The 27,921-nt window shown below is 49.2% G+C and overlaps 1 protein-coding gene across 2 annotated transcripts; it reads right to left on the bottom strand.

Annotated features, from left to right (window-relative positions):
• Positions 1-20: 20 nt before the first annotated feature.
• On the bottom strand, positions 21-27,698 carry LOC140207789 (uncharacterized). 2 transcript variants are annotated; one of them, XM_072276350.1, is made up of 9 exons: positions 27,615-27,698; positions 26,930-26,995; positions 17,114-17,203; positions 15,862-15,936; positions 12,765-12,878; positions 7,958-8,035; positions 4,797-4,939; positions 2,786-2,850; positions 21-592 (listed from the first exon to the last, which is right to left on the bottom strand). In XM_072276350.1, the coding sequence occupies exons 1-9, from the start codon at positions 27,679-27,681 to the stop codon at positions 403-405; spliced, it is 888 nt and encodes a 295-aa protein (XP_072132451.1). In that variant the 5' UTR covers positions 27,682-27,698; the 3' UTR covers positions 21-402. The 2 variants fall into 2 exon arrangements, with proteins under 2 accessions (XP_072132451.1, XP_072132452.1); XM_072276351.1 differs by lacking the exon at positions 7,958-8,035.
• Positions 27,699-27,921: the final 223 nt, after the last annotated feature.

Here is a 27,921-nt window from a genome sequence, read left to right as displayed (position 1 = left end):
TTTTTGCGGTATTTATTATTTTTGTGTATTTTACATTAATGTTACATCTTTGCGCCCCACCGATCCTTGAAAAGAACAAATCTCAGGTGGTACAAGATACAGACAATAAAACAGTCTGTGAACTGGGGGAGAGGAGGCAAGAAATCGAAACCAAGGAAAATGGGGACGCCATAGGGGGAGGTAGGATGGGAGGAGGATGAGAGAGTGAGAGAGAGAGAGAGAGAGAGAGAGGGAGAGAGAGAGAGAGAGAGAGAGAGAGAGAGAGAGTTTAGTTGAAGGATGGTAAAGAGAAGGCGAGATGGCGAGTAAGAGAACGATAGATGGAGAGAGGAGAATAGCAGAGATGAGTGGGACAGAGAGTCGGAGAGAGAGATAGAGGAAAAAGGCGGGGTCGTATTCGATTCAAGTCGTTCCCACTGGCTGTTGACAGAGGTCCTTGATCTTTTCAGAAATATCTAGACACAAAGGTGCCGACTTCTCACAGATGAAACGGTGCTGATCATTACTGCAACTGTGAAACCAACGGGATTTACATTCACTGCATTCGAACTTTCCAGCGTTCATCTTGTACACGACATTAGAGGCCACTTTCCTGTCAAAGAGGGGTTAAAAAATTTCAGAAGGGACAACGTACCGCCAGCAGACAACCCTGTGTCTGTCCCCAAAATCACCGACACACTCCCTCACCATTGACCTGTGGCGGACCCCAAAATGTCTCACTACCCCACTTTCCCAGCACAGCCCTGTGTCCGTCTCCAGAACACAGACCCACTCTCTCCCTGCAGCTACCTGTCAGTCTCCAAATTAACACCTTGCCTCACGGACTGCGCACAGACCGGTGTCAGATCCAAGAATAATCCCAGCACCCCACCTGCTCCCGACAGGCCCCAAAATACACCCATAGCGGCACTCTCCCCCCAAGGCCACATGTCAGTTCACAAAATACTCCCATTGCTTCACAGTCTCCCCACAAGCCTGACTTACACCCCAAAATACTCTCACTTCCCACTGTCACCCTACGTCCTCAGGCCCGTCCCGGAAATAATCCCACTGCCCAGCCTTCCTGTGTCAGAACCAAAACATTCCCACTTCCCACTATCTTCCCAGAGTTCACGTCAGTCTCCAAATTAATTCCAGTATACACATTCTACCAGCAGCCCATGTCGCTTCCCAGACTCGTCCAATTGCCCTCTCTTCCCCCCTCAGATCTTTTAAGATGTTAGTTGTCCTGTGGAATCAGCAGTTGGTCTGCCACCTGTCTTCAGGGGAGAGAGAGATGAAAACAATGGAGCAGCATGTGGAGATTTTAATGAAGGAAGGAGAGCTGTCAAGAGCGGCTCTCCCTTTGAACTCCGAACTGTTTGAAGTGATGGGCAGACGATACCCCAGCAGGGGGATAAAAAGGGATAGGTTTGCTAAGGCAGACACACACGACACCCGAGGTAACAAGACCCTGGAAACGGTGCGTCTCTCACAAGTCGGTGGGAAGTACCGGGCCATAAACGCCGAGGGTGGAAAGGCACGATCGGCGGGAACCTGGTGTGTGTCCACCCTTGCCTGGGTGCCAAGTTCAGCGCAGGGAAACGATCGTATCTGGAAACGGAGGGGTCACGGTCGGTGACCTCAGATGACATTACAAAGGACTCGCCCGACAGCTGACTGCGAAGGTCTGTGTGTGGAAGCTGTTTGAATATTCATTCGTTTTTGCTCTCTCTCTCCTTCCCCCACACTGTCCATCTCCCACGGCAGCGATTACTGCGAACTGAACTGAACTTTGCGTCACTTTGAAACTGGTCATTTGCCCCTAGACAACAACAGAGCTTGATTGATCCTGTTATCTGAATTCTGTGTACGTGTATGTTTATCATTGCTGAACTGTTGCATTCATTATCCTTTTGATTAGAGTACTGTGTTGCTTGTTTCTTTAATAAAACTTTCTTAGTTCTAGTAATCCAGACTCCAACTGAGTGATCCATTTCTGCTGGTTTGGCAACCCAGTTACGGGGTATGTAACACAAAACACTCCCACTTCCCACTATCTTCCCAGAGTTCACGTCAGTCTCCAAATTAGTTCAAGTATACACACTCTACCAGCAGCCCATGTCGCTTCCCAGACTCATCCAATGGCCCCCTCTTCCCCCCTGAGATCTGTATGTCCCAAATTAATCCCAGTGCAGCACACCCTCACCGCAGTATCCTTCCTCAAAATACACCCACTGACACAGTTCCTTCCCAAAGACCTGTGTCAGTCCCTAGTAAATCTAAACGCCCCACTCTCTCCCCATAGACCTTTCTCTGTCCTGAAAATGCTACCAAATCCCACACCCTCACCACAGTGCCCTTCCTCAAAATACTCCCACTGACACACTTCCTTCCCAAAGACCTGTGTCAGTCCCTAGTAAATCTAAACGCCCCACTCTCTCCCCATAGACCTTTCTCTGTCCTGAAAATGCTACCAAATCCCACACCCTCACCACAGTGCCCTTCCTCAAAATACTCCCACTGACACACTTCCTTCCCAAAGACCTGTGTCAGTCCCTGAGTAAATCTAAACGCCCCACTCTCCCCATAGACCTTCCTTTGTCCTCAAAATGCTACCAAATCCCAGGCTCTCTCTACAGAACCTTTCAGTCCGCAAACTAATCCCGGTCCGCTCACTCTCGCCACCCGCGTCAGTCCCCAAACTAATCCCACTGCCCACTCTCACCTTGCAGCCTGTATCAATCCCTAAACTAATCCTACGACAAACATTCTCCCCAAAAAGTTGTATGACGCCAAATCTCACCCGGCTTTGCATTTTCCAATCCAGTATGAACTGCGTTGGTCGTGCACAGCTTTGTTAACAAAATTCTGTGAAATCAGATTCCTGTCATTAATGTTTGAAGTCCAGCACAATTTAAAGAGCGTCACGTTATGTCTGACCCTGCGAAAGTACGATGGTACGCTGCGGAGGGAGCTTCACTTTGTGTCTGACCCAGGGAATGTGTGATGACATGGCATGGAGGGAGATTCACTCTGTGTCTGACCCAGGGAATGTGTGATGGTATGGTCTGGAGGGAGATTCACTCTGTGTCTCAGCACGGCAGTGTATGCTGGGACGGTGTGGAGGGAGAGTCACACCGTGTCTCACCCCAGTAATGTGTGATGGGACGGTGTGCAGGGAGATTCACAGGGCGTCTGAAGCAGGGATTGTTTGATGAGACGGTGTGGAGGGAGATTCACACTCTGTCTGACCGCGAGAATGTGTCATGGGACGGTGTGGAGGGTGATTCACATTGTGTCTAACCTCGGGAGTGTGTGCTGGGACGGTGTTGTGGTAGCTTCACTCTGTGTCTAACACCAGGGCTGTGTGATGGGACGGCGAGGACGGCAGTCCACTCCGTGTCTGACACCGGGGCTGTGTGATGTGACGGTGTGGCGGGAGCTTCACAGGGTGTCTGAAGCTGAGAGTGTTTAATGGGACAGTGTGGAGGGAGATTCACATTGCGTCTGACCGTCGGAGGGTGAGATGGAACGGTGTGGAGGGAGATTCACTGTGAGTCTGACCCCCGGAAGTGTGAGATGTGACGGTATGGAGAGAGCTTCACTTTGTGTCTGACCCCGGGAGCGTGTGATGGGACGGTGTGGAGTGAGTTTCACTCTGTGCCTGAATCCTGGAATGCATGATGGGACTGCGCGGACAGGGATTCACTTTGTGTCTTGCCCCGGGTGTGTGTGATGGTTCGGCGTGGAGGGAGATTCACTCTGTGTCAGAACACCGGTGTGTGTGATAGGACATTGTCGGGAGTTTCACTCTGCGCCTGTACCCGGTAATGTGCGATTGGACGGTGTGCATGGAGATTATTTCTTTGTCTGACCCCGGGATAGTGCGATCAAAGGTTGTGGAGGGGGCATCACTCTGCAACTGACCCATCAAATGTGTGATGGGACGGTGTGGAGGGATAATTACTCTCCCTCTGACCCCTGGAGTGTGTGATTAGACGGTGTAAAAGGAGATTTACTCTGAGTCTGACCCGAGGTGTATGATGGGACGGTGTGGAGGGAGCTTCACATGGCGTCTGTCTCAGTGAGCGTGTATTCGTAAGGAATAGAGGGAGCTTCACACGGTGGCTGAACCTGGAAGTGTGTGATGGCACAGTGTGGAAGGAGCTGCACTGTGTGGCTTATATCGGGAGTGTGTGATGTTGAAGAGTAGCGGGAGCTTCACTCTGTGTCTCACTCTGGGAGTGTGCAATGGCGGTGTGGAGGGAGCTTCATGCGGCGTCTGACCCTGGGAGTGTGTGATGGGACGTGTTGACGGTGATTCACACGACATCTGACCATGGGAGTGCGTGATTTGACGATGTACAGTGGGCTTCCCTCTGTGTGTGACCCGGGGGTGTGTGATAGGACAATGTGCATGGAGATTCATTTTTGCCTGACCCTTGTAGTGTGTGATAGGACGATGTGCAGGGAGCTTCACTCTTCGTCTGACCACGGGTTTGTGTGTTGCGACGGTGTGGAGGGAGCTTCACACGGCGTCTGACACAAGGCGCACGTAACGGGACTCTGTAGAGGGAGCTTCTCGCAGTGTCTGACGTTGTGGAGGGAACTCCGCTGTGTGTGTGACCCCTGTAGAGTGTGGTGGGACGGTGTGGAGGGTGGTTCTCTCTGTGTCTGATTCCGGGAGTGTGTGATGGGACGGTGCAGTGGGAGCATCACTCTGTGTGTGATACGAAAAGTTTGGTGGGACATTCAGTTTTTGTCTTAGACCGCGATTGTGTGATGGCAGAGTTTCTTCCCAGGATGTGACTTACCTCTTCCTCGGTTGAATTTATTTCAAGAAGCCTTGAATTGAAGATTGAACATTGTTCTTTCGCATCCCGGTAGGATGTTTCAAACGTTGATTTGAAATAACAACGGTCTTTATTTCTGACCCAATCCTTCGAACACGTCGGCTCTGGAAAACAGGAACAAGGAACAATGGTTGTCTCTCCGCACCGTCCCATCACGCACTCCCGGGGTCAGACACAAAGTGAAGCTCCCTCCGCACCGTCGCCTCAGCATCTACCGGGGTCAGACACAAAGTGAAGCTCCCTCCGCACCGTCGCCTCAGCATCTATCGGGGTCAGACACAGAGTGAAGCACCCTTCACACCGTCCCATCACACACACACTGTATCAGACACAGAGTGAATCTCCCTCCGCACCGTCCCATCACACACTCCCGGGGTCAGACACAAAGTGAAGCTCCCTCCGCACCGACCCTCAGCATCTACCGGGGTCAGACACAGAGTGAAGCACCCTCTACACCGTCCCATCACACACACACTGTATCAGACACAGAGTGAATCTCCCTCCGCACCGACCCTCAGCATCTACCGGGGTCAGACACAGAGTGAAGCACCCTCCACACCGTCCCATCACACACTCCCGGGGTCAGACACAAAGTGAATCTCCCTCCGCACCGTCCCTCAGCATCTACCGGGGTCAGACACAGAGTGAAGCACCCTCTACACCGTCCCATCACACACACACTGTATCAGACACAGAGTGAATCTCCCTCCGCACCGTCCCCTCAGCATCTACCGGGGTCAGACACAGAGTGAAGCACCCTCTACACCGTCCCATCACACACACACTGTATCAGACACAGAGTGAAGCTCCCTCCGCACCGTCGCCTCAGCATCTACCGGGGTCAGACACAGAGTGAAGCACCCTCCACACCGTCCCATCACACACACACTGTATCAGACACAGAGTGAATTTCCCTCCGCACCGTCCCCTCAGCATCTACCGGGGTCAGACACAGAGTGAAGCTCTCTCCACACCAACCTAGCACACACTCTCAGAGTCAGACTCAGAGTGAAGATCCCTCCACACCGTCCCATCACACACACCAGTATCAGACACAGAGTGAAGCTCCCTCCACTCTGTCCCATCAAGCAGTCTCCAGTCACAGAGAGCGAATCTCCCTTCACATTGGCACCTTACACATATTCGTTGTCAGACAGAGAACAAAGCTCCCTCCATTCCGTCCCATCACACACTATACGGGATCAGACCCTTCTCCAGCATCTCCTCTATTTCCCGCACTCAGCCCTCACCTCGTCCGCCCGTCACCACAACAAGGACAGAGTTCCCCTGTTCCTCACCTTCCAGCCCACCAGCCTTCGGATCCAGCACATTATCCTCTGCATCTTCTGCCACCTTCAACAGGATCCCACCACCAAGCACATCTTTCCCTCTCTACCCTGCTCCGCTTTCCGCAGGAATCGTTACCTCCGCGACTCCCTCGTTTACACGTCCCTCCCCACGGATCAATGACCGGACAATTATTCCTGCAAGCGTAGGTGCTACACCTGTTCCTAAACCTCCTCTCTCATCACTGTTCCCAAAATGTCTTTCCAGGTGAGGCACACTTCACTTGTGAGTCTGTTGGGGTCATTTAATTCATCCGGTGCTCTCGCTGCGGCCTCCTCTATATCAGTGAGACCCGACGCAGATTGGGGGATGACTTTGACGAGCACTTCCACTCCGCTATAACAGACAGGATCTCCCGGTTGCCACCCACTTCAACTCAGCTTCACAATCCCATTCTGATATGTCCATACATGGCCTCTTCTACTGCCATGAGGATACCAAACTTGGGTTGGAGGGGCAACACCTCATATACCGTCGGGGTAGTCTCCAGCCCCATGGCATGAGCATTGATTTCTCCAACTTCAAGTAACTGCTTCCCCCTCCCTCCCCCATCCTAGTTTCCTTCTGCCCCTCCTCCAGCTGCCTATCACCTCCCTTATGATTCCGCCTCCTTCTGCAACCCTTTGTGTCCTCATCTATTCTCTCTTCACCTTTCCTGCCTATTCCCTCACTGCCTCCCCTCCCCGCCTCCCCTCCCCGACCCCTTTGTCTTTCCCCTTACGAGTTTTTCACCTGGCTTCTACCTGCCTTCTCCTTCCCACCCTCCCCCACCATCTTTTCAGGGCCCTGCCCCTTCCCTCTTCAATCCTAATGTAGGGTCTCGGGCCGAAACGTTGACTGTTCGTTTCCACGGATGCTGCCCAGCCTGCTATTTCCTCCACCCTGTTGTGTGTGTTGCTTTGACCCCAGCATCTGCAGAGTATTTTGTGTTTAAATAGTGAAGCTCCCGGCGCACCATCCTATCACGCACTACCGAGCTCTGACACTAGGTGTCGGGCTCGCCGCCCCATTCCACCACACACTCACGAGATCAGACTCAAAATATGGCGGAGTAGATTGCGGTGCGACGCAGCGAGCGTGGCCGTTCCGAATGAATATCGGTTATGTGTAACTAGGGGGCCGTGCACAATGTGGATTTGTTGGAGAGAGCCGGGAGAAGCGCAGGGGAACATCTGGAGTAACTCCTGAAATGCTGCTGCTACTGTACGCTCTAGAATCTCCGGAGACGAAGGCCCCAAATCCTCAGCTTTGCGTTACGCCTGTTGCCGGGGCCGGGGTCGAAGCGCTCGTCAGAGATGCTACTCGGTGCTCGGATTCGAAGAAATGGTCGGAGCCTCGGTGTTTTCGGACGGACTCGGAGACGGACTGTGGTCGGATGCTTCCAGGATGCCGCATCGGCAAGTTGGCGGCGCTGGAGGTTTACCGCCTGCGTGAGGTGATGGGACTTTCGAAAGACTTTGAGACTTCTACTGTGCCATGGCCTGCTCTTATCAAATTACGATATTGCTTTGCACTGTTGGAACTATATTTTAAAATGATGTGTTTTTTTGTTAGTTTTTAAGTCGGTTTGTTAGGTGTTTTCGTGATATCATTCTGGAAAAAAAGATTTCATCAATTCTTAATGCATGCATTACTAAATGCCATAAAGGCGGACAGCGTGTCCTCATATTAATAATAATAATAATAATAATAATAATAATAATATAGCTTCCTGTCTGTCTGTTCTGCGATGAGTAGCGGGAGAACGCGTGATGCGGGCTGATGTGTTAACTCACCTTTTCCGCTGAACAGCAGCTGACAGATTTGAGCCTTGGCTTCAGTCAGAGCACTGTACTTCATTTCGAGTCTGCGATCTGTTGATGGAGATCGGTCAGTGTCAGATTGGAGTTCAGGACGGAGTTTGTGTTTTCGTGGACGAAAAAATTCGCTTTCCAGGATGGAGAGGTTTTGGTTGAGGACGGAACTATTCCTGAGTCAGGTGCTCTGGGAGAGAACCAGGCGGTAATTCTCAGTTATATTGTATCCAAGGGTGGAGCTTTATTCATTTACCTGCATTCGACACTGTCGCTGGGTCCTGTTCATCTCCTGATATTGTTCATAAAGTTTCTGGCGCTCTCGGCCGGAGGTGATCAGAGAGTTACGAATCTGTGATACTGAGAATGATGGTGAGGCTGCGTCGGTGTCACGCTGAGTGACGTGTAGGGGTCACACATGTGAGCCTTGTCGGCATCACCTGAGCGGTGTGTTAGTATCACGTTGTGTGTCCCGTTGGAGTCACGCTGAGGGACTTGTCGGTATCATGGAGAGCGATGTTTCGGAGTCACATGGAGTGTCCTGTCGGTGCTGCGCTGAGGGGCTTGTCAGTGTCCATATGTAGTGCATGTCGCTGTCACGATGCGGAATGTGTTGGTACAACGGTGAGGGGTTGTCGGTGTCTAACGTGTCAAAATTTGTTTCAGTGAGATGTCCTCTTACTCTGCTGGATCCCAGCGAGTACAGTCCTATGCGACTCCATCTTTCCTCAGTCCAACCCCCCTCATTTCTGGGGTCAACCTGGTGAACCCCTTCTGCACTGCCCCCAAAGCTAGTATATCCTTGCTCACGTGAGGACACCAGAACTGCACACAGTACTGCAGATGTGGCCTCAACAGTACCCTGTACAGTTGCAGCATAACCTCTCTGCTCTCGGATTGAATCCCTCTGGCAAAGAAGACCAATATTCCATTTGCAACTTTTGTCCATATCAATAGTTATATCCTCGCAGAGGCAGTCGAACAGGATCTGCCTTTGCTGAACCGATATGCGTCTGCTTGATGGATCCATTTTTTTTCCACGTGCCTCGCTATTTCTTCTTTAATGATAGTTTCAGCATTTTCCCAATTACAAATGTTAAGCCAGCTGGCCTATAGTTACCTGCCTCTTGCCTACATGCTTTTAATCAACACTGTCCTGACATTCGCCCTCTTCTAATCCGCTGGGATTTGCCCAGCTTCCAGAGAATTTTGGTAAAATGTTACCAAAGCCTCTACATAACCTCTGCCATTGATTTCAATAACCTGGGGCGCATATCATCAGGTCCAGGGGAGTGGTCTATCTATAGGCCCACAAGTTTCATCAGCAGTACCTCCTTAGTGATAGCCATTGTACCGAGGCCCTCACCGCCCATCGCATCCATAACATCGCTCTTTGGTACGTTAGTCGTGTCCTCCACCGTGAAGACATTTGCTCACTATCCAATATCAATTGCCCCTTCTCGTCTTCCACGGGACCTACATTCACTTTTGCCAACCTTTCCGCTTTACAAAATTATAAAAAAAAACTTTGACTATTCGTTTTTATATTTCGTGCTGGTTTATTTTCATAATCCAGCTTTATTCCTTTACTGCTCGCTCAGTGTTTATTTTTTTTATTGTTTTCCAATATTTCCCCAATCACACTCCTCTTGGAAACTTTGTACGCATGAGCTTCTAGTTTGGTGCCTCCTTTTGTTTCTTTATTTCTCCAAGGTTGGCTCTCCCCATCCATACTGACCTTGCTTTCAGCTGGAATATACTTTGTTTGGGGACTGTAATGAATCTGTTTGAAAATCCTCAACTGTTACTTAACCGTCCCATCATATCGTCTGAGATCCCAGTTTACACTCGACAAATTCTCCCTCATCCCATTGTGGTGTTATGGTGCTGGGTTTATCTGTGTCACGGGGCGAGGACGATTGGTGTCAGGTTACAGAACATAGAACATAGAATAGTATAACACAGTACTGGCCCTTCGGCCAACAATGCTGTGCTAATCCTCAAACCCTGCCTCCCCTATAAGCCCCCACCTTAAATCCTCCATATACCTGTCTAGAAGTCTCTTTAAACTTCACTAGTGTATCTGCCTCGACAAGTGACTCAGGGCAGTGCACTCCACGCACCAACCACTCTCTGCGTAAAACACCTTCCTCAAATATTCCCCTTGAACTTCCCACCCCTTATCCTAAAGCCATATCCTCTTGTATTGAGCAGTGTTGCCCTGGGGAAGAGGCGCTGGCTATCCACTCTATCTATTCCTCTTATTATCTTGTACACCTCTATGATGTCTCCTCTCATCCTCCTTCTCTCCAAAGACGAAAGCCCTAGCTTCCTTAATCTCATCTCATAATGCATGCTCTCTAAACGTGGCAGCATCATGGTAATTCTCCACTGTACCCTTTCCAATGCTTCCACATCCTTCCTATAGTGAGGTGACCAGAACAGGACACAGTACTCCAAATGTGGCCTAACCAAAGTTTTATTGAGCTGCATCATTACCTCGCGACTCCTAAACTCTATCCCTCGACTTATGAAAGCAAAGAACCCATAAGCTTTCTTCACTACACTGTCCACATGTGAGGCAACTTTCAGGGATCTGTGGACATGAACCCCCAGATCCCTCTGCTCCTCCACACTACCAAGTATCCTACCATTTACTTTGTACTCTGCCTTGTAGTTTGTACTTTCAAAGTGTACCACCTCACACTTCCCCGGGTTGAGCTTCATCTGCCACTTCTCAGCCCACTTCTGCATCCCATCAATGTCTCTCTGCAATTTTTGACAATCCTCTACATTATCCACAACACCACCAACCTTTGAGTCGTCTGCAAACTTGCCAACCCACCCTTCTACCCCCACATCCAGGTTGTTAATAAAAATAACGAAACGTTTAGGTCCAGGAACAAATGCTTGTGGGACAGCATTAGTCACAATCCTCCAATCTGAATGTACTCCCTCCACCACCACTCTCTGCCTTCTGCAGGCCGGCTAATTCTGAATCCACCTGGTCAAACCTCCCTGGATCTCATGCCTTCTGATGTCCTGAATAAGCCTACTGTGTGGAAACTTGTCAAATGCCTTACTAAAATCCATATAAATCACATCCACTGCAGTACCTTCATTTATATGCCTGGTCACCTCCTCAAAGAACTCTATCAGGCTTGTTAGACACGATCTGCCCTTCACAAAGCCATGCTGACTGTCCCTGATCAGACCATGATTCTCTAAATGTCCACAGATCCTAACTCTAAGAATCTTTTCCAACAGCTTTCCCACCACAGACATAAGGCTTACTGGTCTATAATTACCCGGACTATCCCTACTACCTTTATTGAACAAGGGGACAACATTCGCCTCTCTCCCATCCTCCGGTAGCATTCCTGTGGACAACGAGGACACAAAGATCCTAGCCAGAGGCTCAGAAATCTCCTCCCTCGCCTCGTGGAACAGCCTGGGGAATATTCCATCAGGCCCTGGGGACTAATCTGTCCTAATGTATTTTAGCAACTCCAACAGCTCCTCTCTCTTAATATCAACATGATCCAGAGCATCAACCTCACTCATATTGTCCTCACCATCATCAAGTTCCCTCTCATTGGTTAATACCGAAGAGAAGTATTCATTGAGGACCTCGCTCACGTCCACAGCCTCCAGGCGCATCTTCCCACCTTTATCTCTAATAGGTCCTACCTTCACTCCTGTCATCTTTTTTTTTTTTGCTTCACATAATTGAAGAATGCCTTGGGTTTTTCCTTTACCCTACTCGCCAAGGCCTTCTCATGCCCCCTTCTTGCTCTTCTCAGCCCCTTCTTAAGCTTTCTTGCTTCCCTATATTCCTCAATAGACCCATGTGATCCTTGCTTCCTAAACCTCATGTATGCTACCTTCTTCCACCGGACAAGATTTTCCACCTCACTTGTCACCCACGGTTCCTTCACCCTACCATTCCTTTTCTTCCTCACCGGGACAAATTTATGCCTAACCTCCTGCACGATATTTCTAAACATCGACCAGATATCCATAGTACATTTTTTCTGCAAAACCATCATCCCAATTCACACCTGCAAGTTCCAGCCTTATAGCCTCATAATTTGCCCTTCCCCAATTAAGGTTGAGGACGATGTCGCTGTCTCTGTTTGGGGCTTATCGTTGCCACGGTTTTGGGAGTACCGGTGTCACAGTGCGCGTTCTGAGGAGGGGCGGCGTCACGTGGCGTGTCCCTGTCGGTGTGAGGAGCGTGTAAGATTCACGGTGAGTGTACGTCGGTCTCATGGTGGGGGCGTGTCTGCGTCACTGCGAAAAACGTGTCGTCACAGTGGGTGGTTCGTGTCAAAGTGAGTGGTGTGCTCTTATCAGGAGGAAGGGCGAGTAGGCGAGCTGTGAGGCGCGTGTAGGCGTCACGGTGGGGGGTGTATTGTTTTGACAGCGACACTTACGTCGGTGATGCAGTGCGGTGAGTGTTCGTTTCACGATAAGGGGCGAGTCGGTTTCAACGTAAGGAACGTGACTATGTCACAGTGAGGGACGTGTCCATGTCACAGTGCGGGACCTGTCGGTGCCACGGCGAGCGGCGTGTCGGTGTTACAGTGAATCTTTATTACAGTGGGTTGTGTGTCGTTATCAGGTTGAGGGATTTATGGTGTTATGTTGAGGGATGTGTTGATGGGGGTCCTGTCAGGGTAACGGTGAAGGATGTTTCGTAGTCATGGTAATGTTGGGAGTGCGTCGCTGTTACAGTGGCCATTTTTATTGTCTGCGGTTTGGTCGTAACGACCAGTGTTAAACTCACCATGAATTCCCCAGCATATACCCGTGATAATGAGGGTCGCTGTTAAAACGCCGATTAGCCATTTGCTTGAGCCTGATCTATCACTCCCTGGTGGTCGTTCACTGCCCATTCCGGCTGTGGAGAAATCGTTCGTCACTTTGTTAGTCGTCATTTACCCCGATCTAATCCACCCCTGCTCTTCCCTCCCTCTGAGTTCAAATCAGTCTCTCCTCTCCTGAAGAACAATGAACGTAAATCACAGAAAAGTGCACGGTCTCCGGTCACAATTCTGTGCTATACCAGTGAAATGCTTTCTGCCTACTGACTGTCTGTTCTCCCTGTGTATAGACCTGCATCTCATCGCCGCTCAGACTCCAGTGCTCTAGAGAACTGCACCGGTTGTCTTTCGCAATGATACAGAACTGTACCAGTTCCACCCACAGGCTCCCCCGCTCCAGAAGAATGGACGGTCTGTCTGGTCTATCTGCTTACAAGTTACACTCTCTATTCCAGGCAGCGTCCCGGTGAAGTTCTTCTGCATTCTCTCTGAAGACCCCCACACTCTTCACGTAACGGAGCGACCAGAAATCAAATAGTGAATGTGGAAACGTCAAACTCTGTCCAAATTCCTATCTTCCCTGTCGCTCGTTTCCTCTGTTCTACTCAGCATTCAGAGTGTGTGTAACCGATCCGTGCACACCGAAGTCCCCCTCTCCTTCAAGATTTCCCACTACTGCCGGTCTGGTCGTTTCCCTTGGGCACTGAGGTTAAATAGCGCTTGGGCTTCAAATTACCAGTGTGACGGGATCCTGAATTATGCCTATGAACTGTGCTTTTAAAAGAGAGAGAGAGATGTACAGCTGAAACACCTTGTTATTAAGAGAGAGAGAAGCGAAGACGGGTCACAGTTTGCTTGGAATTTCTGCAAGGACACTGCCAGATTCTCGGTTCCTGCAGAGAGAGGAGGGAGGACGTACTTGATGGATAGCTGGTGATCAGCATACGGAGATAAGGACAAGCTCAGTTGGTGCTGAGACAGTCATGGTTTTGGACATTGGATGAGCTTTGCTGTGCCCACAGAAAGGTGGGTTTTTTGGAGGATCGATCAGGATAATCGATCAGTGGCTGTCGCAGTGTGGAAAAGGTGTGGGCGATGGGAAGTTATTCGTGTGTCCAACCATGCCTGGGTTGACAACTCCCCCACGAAAGACGGTCACCTTGTTGTGGTCATATTCGGTGACTTTAAAGGTCTCCAGGAGGACAACGGGAAGAATCGACGGCAGCGGCTTACTCGAACAACCACAACACTTCTCTCCCTACATCAGTACTCAACTGAGTACCACGAACTGGACTGAACTTCACCCATCATCGTAACACTGTGTCCATTTATCCCCCAGGCTTGCAGAAGCTCGTTGCTTGTTGTTTATGTATGTCCATACTTATACATGTATGCTAACCTGCTTGGTTTATCTGAGTTTATATTACTGTATTGCGTAGTTACTAATAAATAGCATTAGTTAACAGCAATACCAGACTCCAACATGTTTTCCATTTCTGCTGGTTCTTTAACCCGTCACGGGGGTAGGTGACAAAATTGGGTCTACGTCCGGATTTGAACAAATTGTGTGGGGGGTTGTTTGAATTGATTGGGGAAAATCCTTTTTGATTTGTTTGTGTGGAAAAACAGCAGAAATGGAGGTTAGTGTTGCCAGGTTTCTGTTGGAACCAAACCCTGAAGCTTTGGAGAACACTACGAGGAATGTGCTGTTGGCAATCGTTCAAAGGTTAAGATTCAAGGTGACAACTAAAATGAGGAAAGCTCAGATGCAGACGGTAATAACCCAGTATTATATAGTTAAGTTTGGAGAGGAGGCGTTAGAGTTATCCGATCGAGGTAAACTTACTGAGCCTAAGATTCAGCTTCAGGTAGAACAATTCAGGCTGGAGTCTGAGGACAGGATAAGCCAGCATGAGTTGCAACTGAAACAATTCGAGACTGCTGAGGCAGAAAAGCAGAGAGATGAGGCCGAAAGGCAGAAAGAGTTCGAGAGGGAGATGTGGCAGCGGAGAAGTTTAGTGTCAGGTCAGGCTGATTTTTACAGCTCGAAAGAGCTTGTGTTGATTGATGAATTTAAGTGTTGTGCACCCGATGATGTAAGGGCATACCGAGACGAAGAGAATTGGGGTCTGCTAAGACAACAGGCGAGGCTGTTTTAACCCACGAGGTTGAGTTTACTCCGGATGAGAGTTTCCCAGAGAGTAGCTAGGAAGATCGGGGTGACCTTGAATTTCAAACTGGGACAAGTGATGACAGCCCAGAAGAGGCAGCTGTCACGATTGCCTGTGTTCAGGTTATTGAATTGCCTGTGCAATCACAGGGTACTGAACCTTGGGTTGAGGCGCAGTTAAGGTCTCAGGTGTCTGATTCGGTTGAAAAGGAATGCAGTCCTTCTGTGGCAGATGGTCTTGGTTCCGTGAATAAGGGGTTAACCTTTGTCCCAATGGAAATTGAGGATTCACAGTCACTTCTATTAGACAGTGTTCTAAAATTTGGTGATGAGATGAAAATTGCTGAGGTAAATGTTACTGCAGATATTGTGAATAGTGTTGTTTCTGGACTTCCGAACAAAGTACCTGCGAAGTTGGGAACGGTTTCGCGACCTTTGACCCTGTTTTCAGGACAATGGCCTGCCTAGGAAGTATGGACCACTCTGTTCAATTTTGTTTTAACATTTGGATGTAAACACCTTCAAGGTTATGGAGCTGCTTTTCACGATTGTGATGTGGAGAAAAAGGATTGGTTTGCTTTTCAATAGTCATTTGAATAGGTTACTACGGAGACACATCGAGCTGAAGGTTGTAGTAATCAAATAAATGGATTGTTTGGGATTTTTCACAATATACGCATGGTTTTCGTAAGTCTGGTGATTATGCTGAGTTTAGTAAACATTGGGGGAGGTTGACACCTATTCAAGGTGATGTATATCCAGTATAACGAGCAAAGCTGCTGCTAATGACACACGCATGGAGACTGATGTTTACCTTGCTGCGTAGTCACTCGAAGCACGTCTAAGAATTCGGCTGATGCTCATATATGAATTACCAGAGACTTTCTTACCGTCCCTATCCCAGCAGGACTTAAAGGTTCGTGGGGCTGATGACAGTATGGTTGATGAGAAAGCTTTGTCCTTATCTAGAAAACAATTTACAGAGGAACAAAAATGAGATTCTGAAATCGTGGCTTTAAATGGGACAGCTCTCACACAAGAGGAGGTTAAGAGAGAGTCAGTAGGTTACTACGTTAAAGATAGGGTACGATGCAGCAGGTTCAGCTGTGAGAACAACGATGAGCGTCAGAAACTGACTGGGGCTCCCTCCACACACTCCCATCACACACTCCCGAGGTCAGACACTGAGTGAATCTCCCTCCACACACTCCCATCACACACTCCCGAGGTCAGACACAGAGTGAAGCCGCCTTCACACCGTCCAATCACACACTCCCGGGGTCAGACACAGAGTGAAGCTCCTTCCACACCGTCCCGTCACACACTCCCGAGGTCAGACACAGAGTGAAGCTCCCTCCACACCGTCCCATCACACACTCCTGGGGTCAGACACAGAGTGAATCTCCCCCCACACCGTCCCATCACACACTCCCGGGGTCAGACACAGAGTGAAGCTCCCTCCACACACTCCCATCACACACTCCCGGGGTCAGACCCAGAGTGAATCTCCCTCCACACCGTCGCATCACACATTCGCGGGGTCAGACACAGAGTGAATCTCCCTCCACACCGTCCCATCACACACTCCCGAGGTCAGACACAGAGTGAATCTCCCTCCACAACGTCCCATCACACACTCCCGGGGTCAGACACACAGTGAATCTCCCTCCACAACGCCCCGTCACACACTCCCGGGGTTAGACACAGAGTGAAGCTACCTCCACACAATTCCATCATACACTCCCGGTATTAGACAGAGAATGAAGCTCCTTTCACTCCGTCCCATCACGCACTCCCGGGGTCAGACACACAGTGAAACTCTCTCCACATCGTCCATCATACACTCCCGGGGACAGACACAAAGTTAAGCTCCCTCCTCGTTGTCTCATCATATATCTCTGGGGTTCATATGTATAGTGAAGCATCACTCATCTTCTGGTTTTTAAATGTTTGATGCTCCACGCACACCGTCTCTTCACAAAATGCCGGAGTCAGATACGGAGTTACGCTTCCTCCGCACTGAAAATCACAAGCCCCCAGGGTCAGACCCAGATGGACACTACTTCCACACTGTCCCCTCAGAAGCCCTCGGGGTCAGACACTGCTTGAAACTCCCTCCCTCTGTTCCTCAGCCTCACTCACCTCGGGAAAGTGACCGTGAGTCCGTTTTTGTGGATTTCATATTCATGTAAGTGTCGCTGCCCTCCATCCTGTCGCCGAATCTCTGTGTCTCTAAACACAGAAAGGGGACGCAACAGTGGTCAGAAGAACCCCGTGTTGATAAGTGAGTCAGACCGACCCCAGCAAACAGCACATGGACAGCTGATGCAAAGAGGAACCGAGAGCAGGGTGGTGCGGGAAATGTGGGTGGAGTTTGTGCGAGACGGTTGTCGAGAAAGTTGAGAGTGGCGGGGGGAACAGTAGTGAGAGTGGGGTGAAAGAGGGGGAGGGACAGAGAGCAGGAGGTTGGGGGTCGGTGGAGAGATTTAACTGGGTGACGGTGGACTGAGTAGGTAGAGGGCATGACAGAAGAGAGAGTGTTGTGAGAGTGGTGGGGGAGAAGGGAGTGATGGGGATGGGGAAACGGGAGGGGACGAGGGAGATGGACAGAGAAATAGAGGGGGAGGAGATTGGGAGAGAGAGCTAGAAAGGTGGGGCGTTGATAGGGAGGAGAGAGCGTGAGAGGGATATACAATAGGAGGGAGAGGAGAGGAGGTGAGGGAGGATAGAGAGTGTGGCACGGAGAAGAAAGTGGAGTGCAGGAAGGAGGGATGAGGGATAAGGAATGTAGACGTTGGAGGGAAAGTAGTCGGAATAGGTTGAGATAGGAATGGAATGGAAGGAAGGAAGTAGAAACAGATGGCGGGGGTAAGGAATATTGAAGGGATTTGTGTGACTCACACAGAGCCTCTGTTGTCCTGGAGATTTGCATCCGCCAGGCCGGATTATGTTTCGCGCGTCGGACGCTGAACACTGCTCTTGCTCATCGCCGGGCTGCAAACGCCTTGTGTCCGAGAAACCACGGTCCCAGAACAAACACCTAACCCACCGAGGAGCGGGAGGGACCTCCCTACACGTAGATTCAACATCTCCCCTACAAACTCGTTCCCTCCACTGGGTTTCCTCGTCCTCTTCTTCCAGTGACGCACACTGTCTTCCTTTCTTTCTCCCATGGTTCTCTCTCTCTCCCTTTCTTTCTCCCATGGTTCTCTCTCTCTCCCTCTCTCTCCTCCCTTGTATCTCTCTCTCTCGTCCCTCATCCCTCTCTCTCTCCTCCCTCATCTCTCTCTCTCTCTCTCTCTCTCCTCCCTCATATCTCTCTCTTTCTCCTTTTCTCTGCTCCCTCATCTCTCTCTCTCTCTCCCTCTCTCTCTCTCTCTGTCTCTCACACACACTCTCTCACTCTCTCTGTCTCTCTCCCTCTCTCGCCTCCCTCATATTTATCTCTCTCTCTTTCTCACTGTACTTTCTCTGATGCAGAACAGCAAAAGCGTGCGTTCTGGGACAGAAAATGTGGACGGCGCAGGGCACATACAGTGACATGCAAAAGATTGGGCACCCCTGGTCAATAGTTCTGTTACTGTGAATAGTTAAGTGAGTAAAAGATGAAATTATCTCCAAAAGTCATACAGCTAAAGATGCAACATTCTCTTCAACATTTTAAGCAAGATTAGTGTTGTATAACTTTCGTGTTTTACAATTTTAGAGTGACAAAAGGAAAGGATCTCCACGCAAATTGGTAGGCACTCGAAGAGAATTGAGCTCCCAGATAACTTTTTCCAAGGCCTCAGACATTAAAAAAAACTGGTTAGGGCTATGGCTTGTTCACAGTCATCGTTAGGAAAGGCAAGATGATGCAAATTTTAAAGCTTTATAAATACCTTTACTTTGCATACTTTATCCCAACAATCAGCAGCCATGGGCTCTTGTAAGCAGCTGGATAGCACACTGAAAATTAAAATAAATGATGCCCACACAGCAGGAGAAGGCTCTGAGAAGATAGCAAAGCGTTTTCAGGTAGTCATTTCCTCAGTTCGTAATGGAATTAAGAAATGGCTGTTCACAGGAACGGTGGAGGTCAAGTTGAGGCCTGGAAGGCCAAGAAAACTTTCGAGAGAACTGCTCGTAGGATTGCTAGAAAAGCAAATAAAAACCCCCGTCTGACTGCAAAAGACCTCCGGGAAGATTTAGGAGACTCTGGAGTGGTGGTGCACTGTTCTATTGTGCGGCGACACCTGCCCAAATATGACCTTCATGGGAGAGTCATCAGAAGAAAACCTTTCCTGTGTCCTCACCACAAAATTCAGCGTCAGGAGTTTGCAAAAGAATATCCAAACAAGCCTGAAACATTTTAGACACAAGTCCTGTAGACTGATGAAGTTAAAATAGAACTTTTTGGACGCAATGATCAAAGGTATATTTGGAGAAAAAAAGGGTGCAGAATTTCAGGAAAATGACTCCTATCCAGCTGCTAAGCACGGGGGTGCATCGATCATGACGTGGGATTGTGGTGCACCCAGTGGCAAAGGAAACATTTCACTGGTAGAGGGAAGAATGACTTCAACTAAATACCAGCAAATTCTAGAAGCAAAGATTTCGCCGTCTGTAAGAAAGCTGAATTCTACAATAGGACAATAATCTGAAACGCAACTCAAAATCCACAATGGCTCCCTCAAGAGGAGAAAACTGAAGGTTTTGCAATGGCCCTCACAGTCCCCTGACCTAATCTTCATTGAAAATCTGTGGATAGATCTCAAAAGAACAGTGCATGCAAGACGGCCGAAGAATCTAACAGACCTCGAAGCCTTTTGCAAGGAAGAATGGGCGAAAATTCCCCAAACAAGAATTGACAGACTCTTAGCTGGGTGCAGAAAACTTTTAAAAGCTGCGATAAAGCCAACGTGGGTTTTACTGCGTACCGACCATGCAGGGTGCCCAAACGTTTGCTTCGGGCCCTTTTCGTATTTTTGTTATTTTGAAGCTGTAAAAGATGGAAATAAAAACGAAATCTTGCTTAAAATATTGAAGAAATGTGTCATCTTTAACTCTATGCCTTTTGGAAATCAGGTCATCTTTTACTCGCTTAGCAATTCACAGTAACAGAGGTTTTGTCCAGGGGTGGCCAGACTTTTGCCGGCCACAGTATATTCCAAAAATGAAGAAATTCTCAAATGTGAAATCGGTCACCGTGGAAGGCACCAGGACTATGCCTGAAGCTGTAATGTGTAGAAGAAGATAAGCTACTGTAACTAGAGAGAAGCTGCACAAAAGGCGGACAGACCTAAAGGGATATAATTCACCCGGACCAGAGGAACCGCACCCTCCGGTTCTGAAAGAGGGAGTGTTAGAGTTTGTGATGGTACTGGATATAAACTTGGACTTTGGCATGATGCCAGAGGACTGTAAATTTGCAAATGCTACTCCACGATTTGAGAAAGGAGGAAGGCAGCATAAAGGAAATGATTTGACCAGGTATCCCGACCTCAGTGGTTGCGAAGATCTTGGACTCAATTGTGAAAGGACGAGGTGATGGATTACTTGGTGACACAGGACTAGATAGTGCAAAGTCAGCATTGCTTCCTTCTGGGAAAATCCTGCCTGACGAACCTGTTGAAATTCTTTGAGGAGATTACACTAGTATAGATAAAGTGGATGCTGCATTTTTGGACTTTCAGAAGTCATTTGATAAGGTGCCACACATGAAGCTGCTTACCAAGTTAAGAGCCAATGGTATTGCAGGAAAGGCATTAATATGGTTCGAGCTTCGGCTTATTGTTAGGGGAGAGCGAGTGGGAATAAAAAAGACTCTTTTCTGGCTGGCTGCCAGTGGCTAGTGGTGTTCTGCAGGCGTCAGTCGTGGCTTTCTAAGCAATTGTGGGCCTCACCTTCAGAACTGTGAGCGTTTTGGGCCCCTCAGCTGAGAGAAGATATGCTCCTATTGAAGAGGGTCGAGAGGAGGTTTACAAGGATGATTCCAGGAATGAAAGGGTTATCATACGAGAAACGTTTGATGGCTCTGGGTCTGTACTCGCTGGAGTTCAGAAGCATTGGGGCGGGGACGGATCTAATTGAAACCTTTCCAATATTGAAAGGTCTGGACATAGTAGACGTGGAAAAGATATTCCCCATGGTGGGAGAGTCTATGACAACAGGGCACAGCCTTAGGACAGAGGAGCGCCATTTCAAAACAAAGAGCCTGGTGAATTTGTGGAATGTGTTGCCACATGCTGCTGTGGAGGACATATCGTTGGGGGTATTTAAGGCAGAATTTAAAATGTTCTTGATTGGACATGGCATCAAACGTCATGGGGAGAAGGCCGGGAACTGTGGTTGAGGTGCAGACAGAAAAAGGATCAGACATGCCTGAATGGCGGAGCAGACTCGATGAACCAGATGGCTTAATTCTGCTCCTATGTCTGATGGTCTTATGGTCTGACTGGGTGGACCGCTCTGAATGATGGTCTGCGACGCTGGGAGGGATGGCTGACAGGACATAGGCCCGGCGTGAGAAGCAAAGGTTTAGGGTGGAAGTTCGTTTCTCAGACTGGAAGCCAATCACAAGCGATGTTCACCGGGGGATCGGTGGTGGGACCCGTGATCTTTGTCACCTGCATCGACCATTTGTAGCAGATTATATGAGACTCGGTTGTTAAGCTTGCATTCGACACTAAAGTCGGTAGCATGTTAAACAGGAAGGCAGTTTTCTCTGACAGTGGGATCTCTATCAGCTGGGGAGATCGGCCAAGAAGCAGCAAATCAGTTCGACAACTCTCCCTGGGTGTCACGCCATCTAGCATCTCCCTCTCCATTCTGTCCTCTGCTCTGCCTCCCAGTCTCACCGTTCCATTCATTCTCTGTCTCTCCGTACCTCCCACTCTTACACTTCCAGAGCGATCCACTATGTGGGATCTCGATGATGGAATTGTTAAATTCACCGTAAATTACATCTGCCAATCGGAACAAATTAGTCAGTCAAATCACCCTGGTTCCCACGCCATTATACAGAGTAGCCGACAAAATGGAAAACATGGTAATGAATTTCCCAATACAACCCTTCTACTGTCCTGCTTGCATGACCGTTTTGGTTCCTCACTGAAAATATAGAAACTGCTCCGCCCTTGACCGCATGAAACTGCAGAATTTTGTGGAAAGAGCTCAGCTCATCTCTGAAACCAGCCTCCCCTCCGTGAACTTTGTCTGCACTTCCTGATTCCTCGTTAATGCAGCCTTCATCAGCAAACCAACCCGGACATTCTCTCTTCTGCACCCTCCAATCGAAGTGAAGAAGCGTGCAGAGACCTATACAAGGCTATTGACAAGGGCTCAGATGATGGACCGCTCCAGAGGGTGATGTGGAACCAAAGGAAATCTCCTTGACTAATTTGACTGAGGGATGATTGATCCACGACCGTGTTTAACAGTTGGAGAAGGATTCCTTTTATGAAATTCTGCATCCTTTTTTCTCCAAGCTTACCTTTGCTCATTGCCACCAAAAAGTTCAATTCAAGAGGTTCAAAGCAAAATCTAAGCAAGCCTGATGCATTTTGGAAACAAATCCTGTGGGCTGATGAAGTTAAAGTAGAACTTTTGGGCCGCAATGAGCAAAGGCATGTTTTGAGAAAAAAAAGGTGCGGAATTTCATGAAAGGAATCCCTCCCCATCTGTTAAGCACGGGGACGTATTGATCATGCTTTGGGCCTGTGTTGCAGCCAGTGGCATGAAGAACATTTATTGGTCGAGGGAAGAATGAATTCAATTAAATACCAGCAATTTCTGGAAGCATACATCACTCCGTCTGTAAAACAGCCGAAGATGAAAAAGAGCAAACACGAGGAATTCCTCAGATGCTGGAAATTCAAGCAGCACACATCACAGTTGCTGGTGAACGCAGCAGGCCAGGCAGCATCTCTAGGAAGAGGTACAGTCGACGTTTCAGGCCGAGACCCTTAGTCAGGACTAACTGAAGGAAGAGTTAGTAAGAGTTTGAAAGTGAGAGGGGGAGGGGAAGATCCAAAATGACAGGAGAAGACAGGAGTGGGAGGGATGGAGCGAAGAGCTGGACAGGTTATTGGCAAAAGGGATATGAGAGGATCATGCGACAGGAGGCCCAGGGAGAAGTAAAAGGGGGAGGGGGGGAAAGCCGGAGGATGGGCAAGGGGTATAGTCAGAGGGACAGAGGGAGAAAAAGGAGAGTGAGAGAAAGAATGTGTGTATAAAAATATAATAACGGATGGGGTAGGAGGGGGAGGTGGGGCATTAGCGGAAGTTAAAGAAGTGAATGTTCATGCCATCAGGTTGGAGACTACTCAGACGGAATATAAGTTGTTGTTCCTCCAACCTGAGTGGGGCTTCATCTTTACAGTAGAGGAAGCCGTGTATAGACACGTCAGAATGGGAATGGATGTGGAAATAAAATGTTTGGCCACGGGGAGATCCTGCTTTCTCTTGCGGACAGAGAGCAGGTGATCAGAAAAGCGGTCTCCCAGTCTGCGTCGGGTCTCGCCAATATATATAAGGCCACATCGGGAGCACCAGACGCAGTATATCAACCCAGCCGACTCACAGGTGAAGTGTCGCCTCACCTGGAAGAACACTCCAGGGCCCTGAGTGGTTTTAAGGGAGGAGGTTTAAGGGCATGTGTAGCACTTGTTCCACTTACAAGGATAAGTGACAGGATGGAGATCAGTGGGGAGGAGTGGGGGGACGAATGGACAAGGGAGACGCGTAGGGAGCGATCCCTTCGGAAAGCAGAGGGGTGGGAGGGAAAAATGTGCTTAGTGGTGGGATCCCGTTGGAGGAGGCGGAAGTTACGGAGAATAATATGTTGTACCTGGAGGCTGGTGGGGTGGTAGGTGAGGACTAGGGGAACCGTATTCCTAGTGGGCTGGCGGGAGGATGGAGTGAGAGAAGATGTACAGTTATGGGGGAGATGCGTTTGAGAGGAGAGTTGATGTTGGAGGAAGGGAAGCTTCTTTCTTTTAAAAAAAGAGGATATCTCCCTCGTCTTGAAATAAATGTTATGTCTTTAAAGATGTCATAACATTTTTTAATAGAACAGAATATAGAATAGTACAGCACAGTAAGGCCCTTCGGTCCACAATTTTGTGCCTACCCTCAAGCCCTGCCTGCCATATAAGCCCCCACCTTAAATTGCACCATGTACCTGCCCAGTGGTTTCTTGAACTTCACTTCACTTGTGTATCTGACTCCACCACTGACTCAGGCAGTGCATTCCACCCACCAACCACTCTCAGAGTGAAAAAAAAACTTCCTCTAATATCCCCGTTGATCTTGCCACTCCTTACCTTAAAGCCATGCCCTCTTGCATTGAGCAGTGGTGCCCTGAGGAAGAGGCGCTGGCTATCCACTCCATCTATTCCTCTTATAATCTTGTGCACCTGTATCATGTCTCCTTTCATCCTCCTTCTCTCCAAAGAGTAAAACCCTAGCTCCCTTAATCATAATGCATGCTTTCTAAACCAGGCAGCATCCTGGTAAATCTCCTCTGTACCTTTTCCAATGTTTTCCAGTGTTTCCACATCCTTCCAGAATTGAGGTGACCAGAATTGGACACAGTACTCCAAGTGTGGTCTAAACAGAGTTTTATAGAGCTGCATCATTACATCGCGACTCTTAAACTCTATCCCTCGACTTATGAAAGCTAACACCCCATAAGCTTTCTTAACTACCCTATCCACCGGTGAGGCAACTTTCAGGGATCTGTGGACATGAACCCCGAGAACCATCTGCTCCTCCACACTACCAAGTATCCTGCCATTTACTTTGTACTCTGCTTTGGAGTTTGTCCTTCCAAAGTGTACCACCTCACACTTCTCCGGGTTGAACTCCACCTGCCAATTCTCAGACCACTCCTGCATCTTATCAATGTCACTCCGCAATCTTTGACAGTCTTCTACACTATCTACAACACCACCAACCTTTGTGTCGTCTGCAAACTTGCCAACTCACCCTTTTAGCCCCATTTCCATGTCGTTAATGAAAATCTCGTGAAGTAGTGGTCCCAGAACAGATCCTTGTCGTACACCACTAGTCACAAACCTCCAATCTGAGTGTACTCCCTCCACCACCACCCTCTGCCTTCTCCAGGAATACCAATTCTGAATCCACCTGGCCAAACTTCCGTGGATGCCATGCCTTTTAATGTTATGTCTTTAGTAAATGAGTTTATCTTTTACTCGCTTAGCTATTCACAGTAACAGAAATTTTGACCTGGGGTGCCCAAACATTTGCATGTCACTGTGTACAAGGCTGTTAACAAGGTCTCAGATGGCAGACTACACTGGAGGGTGATGCGGAACCCAAGGAGATCTCTCTGACCAATTTGATTGCGGCTCACTGATCATTTCGAGATGGTAGATGTAATCATTTGAAATGTACACAGATTTTAAAAGGCCCCAGAGGAATGGCTGACTGGATGTACAATTGGTTCGGCGTGAGGAGCAAAGTTTTAGGGTTGAAGTTTGTTTCTCAGACTGGAAGCACGTCACCAGCGCTTTTCGCCAGAAGGGTGGGGGCTGGGACCAGTGATCCTTGTCAACTATATCCACCATTTCTAGGAGATTATACAAAACGCAGTTGGTCAGTTGCAGACGACAGTAACGTTGGTGGCGTGGTAAACGGTGAAGACAGTTACCTCGCAATTTAGATCGGATACGTGCAAGGTATCGTATTGCAATTAGGCAACCCCGGGGAGGTCTTCCCAGGGGAGAGTTGTAGAACAGACATGAACACGGTTCCCAGAAAGTAGATCACAGCTAGACAGGGCGGTGAAGAAGGCGTCTGACGCGCAGGCCATCATCAGTCAATTCAGTGAGCGCAGGAGTCGGGAGGTGACGTAGCAGTTCTACAGGACGTAGGTGAGGCCGAAGGGAAAAGGGGCAGAGAGCGCTGCGGGTAGGATTGAGGGGTGAGAATATGGTGTGAGTGTGTGCACGGGAGAGCGGGAACGGAAGACCAGCGAAGTGTGACAGAGGAGACAGGATTGAGAAAGTGGTCAATGAGAGAGGGAAGAGAGAATGGAGTGGGGCAGAGAGATGAGCAGAGGGTTAGGAGAACGAGCAGGCGAATGTGGAGAGGGAGGGGAAAGAGACTGGGCAAAGAGGTGAGGGAGAGGATTGAGAGAAACAAGACAGAGGAGGAGGGAGAGGAATATGAGGGCCGGATAGCGTGACAGGCAGGGCAGGGGAGAGGGAGAGAAGGGAAGAGTGAGAGGTTAAAAGAGGGTGAGGGTGGGGACGGTAGAGGGAATTGGGAGGGAGAGGGCACCGTGGAGAGTGAAAGAGAGGGAATGAAGAGAATGGGAAAGAGAAGGAGAGACATGGGCATCATGGGAAGATGAAAAATGGGAGAGGAGATGAGAAGGGGCCAGAGTAGTACAGGGGTTAACAGAGTGGGAAGTAAAAGAATAGAGTGGGTGATAGAAATCGCTAGAAAAGAGGAAGAGATAATGCATGAGTGTGGAGAGAGAGGAGGGAGAGTTGAGCGAAGGCGGAACGATTGTGGGGTTTGAAACGGGAGAGAGTGGGAATTAAACTGTAATAAAATGCTCAATAGTCAAGGACTCTCCAAACCACTCCACCCCCAACCACGGCGTCACTTATTCACCTGTCGTCCCACAGCGCCCCCACCTTTTGCCGCCTCAGTGACGCATCCGCACCACAGCCCCGAATCCAACCTCCCATGTCATTCCGTTCTCCCACACCACTCTCCACCCCATTGCACAGGGCTCCCTCTATAGCGCAGCCTCCTCTCTGAGGACACCACCCCCACAACGTGAAGTCTCCACCCCCCCCCACCCAGTCGCCTATCCCACGAATTCCTTCTGCGGTATCACCAGCAGGAAATCGTTGGGGTCAACTGTGCGCTTGACCTGGGATCTCTCGGCAAGATTAGGACATATCGCCTAAACACAGTCATACCAATAAAGATGAAACTGACCTCCATCTGTCCGGGGCACAGAGAGAGACGTCACTTTAGGTTCCACGTACAATGCAGCAGGTTCAGCTGGGAAAACAACGGTGAGCGTCAGAAGCTGTCTGGGGCTCCCTCCACACCCTCCCATCATACACTCCCGGGTTCAGACACAGAGTGAAGCCGGCTTCACACCGTCCCATCACACACTCCCGGGGTCAGACACAGAGTGAAACCGACTTCACACCGTCCCATCACACACTCCCGGGGTCAGTCACAGAGTGAATCTCCCTCCACACCATCCCACACACAATCCCGGTATCAGACAGAGAGTGAAACTCTTTTCACATTGTCCCGTCACACACTCCCGGGGTCAGACACACAGTGAAACTCTCTCCACAACGTCAATCACACACTCCCGGGGACAGACGCAAAGTTAAGCTCCCTTCGCGTTGTTCTTCACATATCCCCGGAGGTCAGATGTATACTAAAGCATCACTCGCCCTCTGGTTCAGAAAAGTTTGAAGCTCCCGGTACACCGTCTCTTCACAGAATGCCGGAGTTAGATACGGAGTGACGCTTCCACCGCACTGAAAATCACAACCCCCAGGGTCTGACCCAGAGGGACACTACTTCCACACGGTCCCCTCACAAGCTCTCGGGGTCAGACACTGATTGAAACTCCCTCCCTCTGTTCTTCAGCATCACTCACCTCGGGAAAGAGACCGTGACTCCGTTTTTGTGGATTTCATATTCATGTAAGTCTCGCTGTCGTCCATCCTGTCGCCGATTCTCTGTGTCTCTAAACAGAGAAAGAGGAAGCAACAGTTGTCAGAAGAAACCCGTGTTGACAAGTGAGTCAGACCGACAACAGCAAACAGCAGATGAACAGCTGACACAAATAGGAACCGAGAGCAGGGCGGTGCGGGAAATGTGGATGGAGTTTGTGTGAGAGGGTTGTCGAGAAAGATAAGAGTGGTGGGGGGAACAGTAGTGCGAGTGGATGTGAAAGAGGGAGA

This window comes from Mobula birostris, chromosome 13 (assembly GCF_030028105.1).
Source record: "Mobula birostris isolate sMobBir1 chromosome 13, sMobBir1.hap1, whole genome shotgun sequence".
Classification (NCBI taxonomy): Eukaryota; Metazoa; Chordata; class Chondrichthyes; order Myliobatiformes; family Myliobatidae; genus Mobula; species Mobula birostris.
This window is presented reverse-complemented; position numbering and strand designations above follow the sequence as displayed.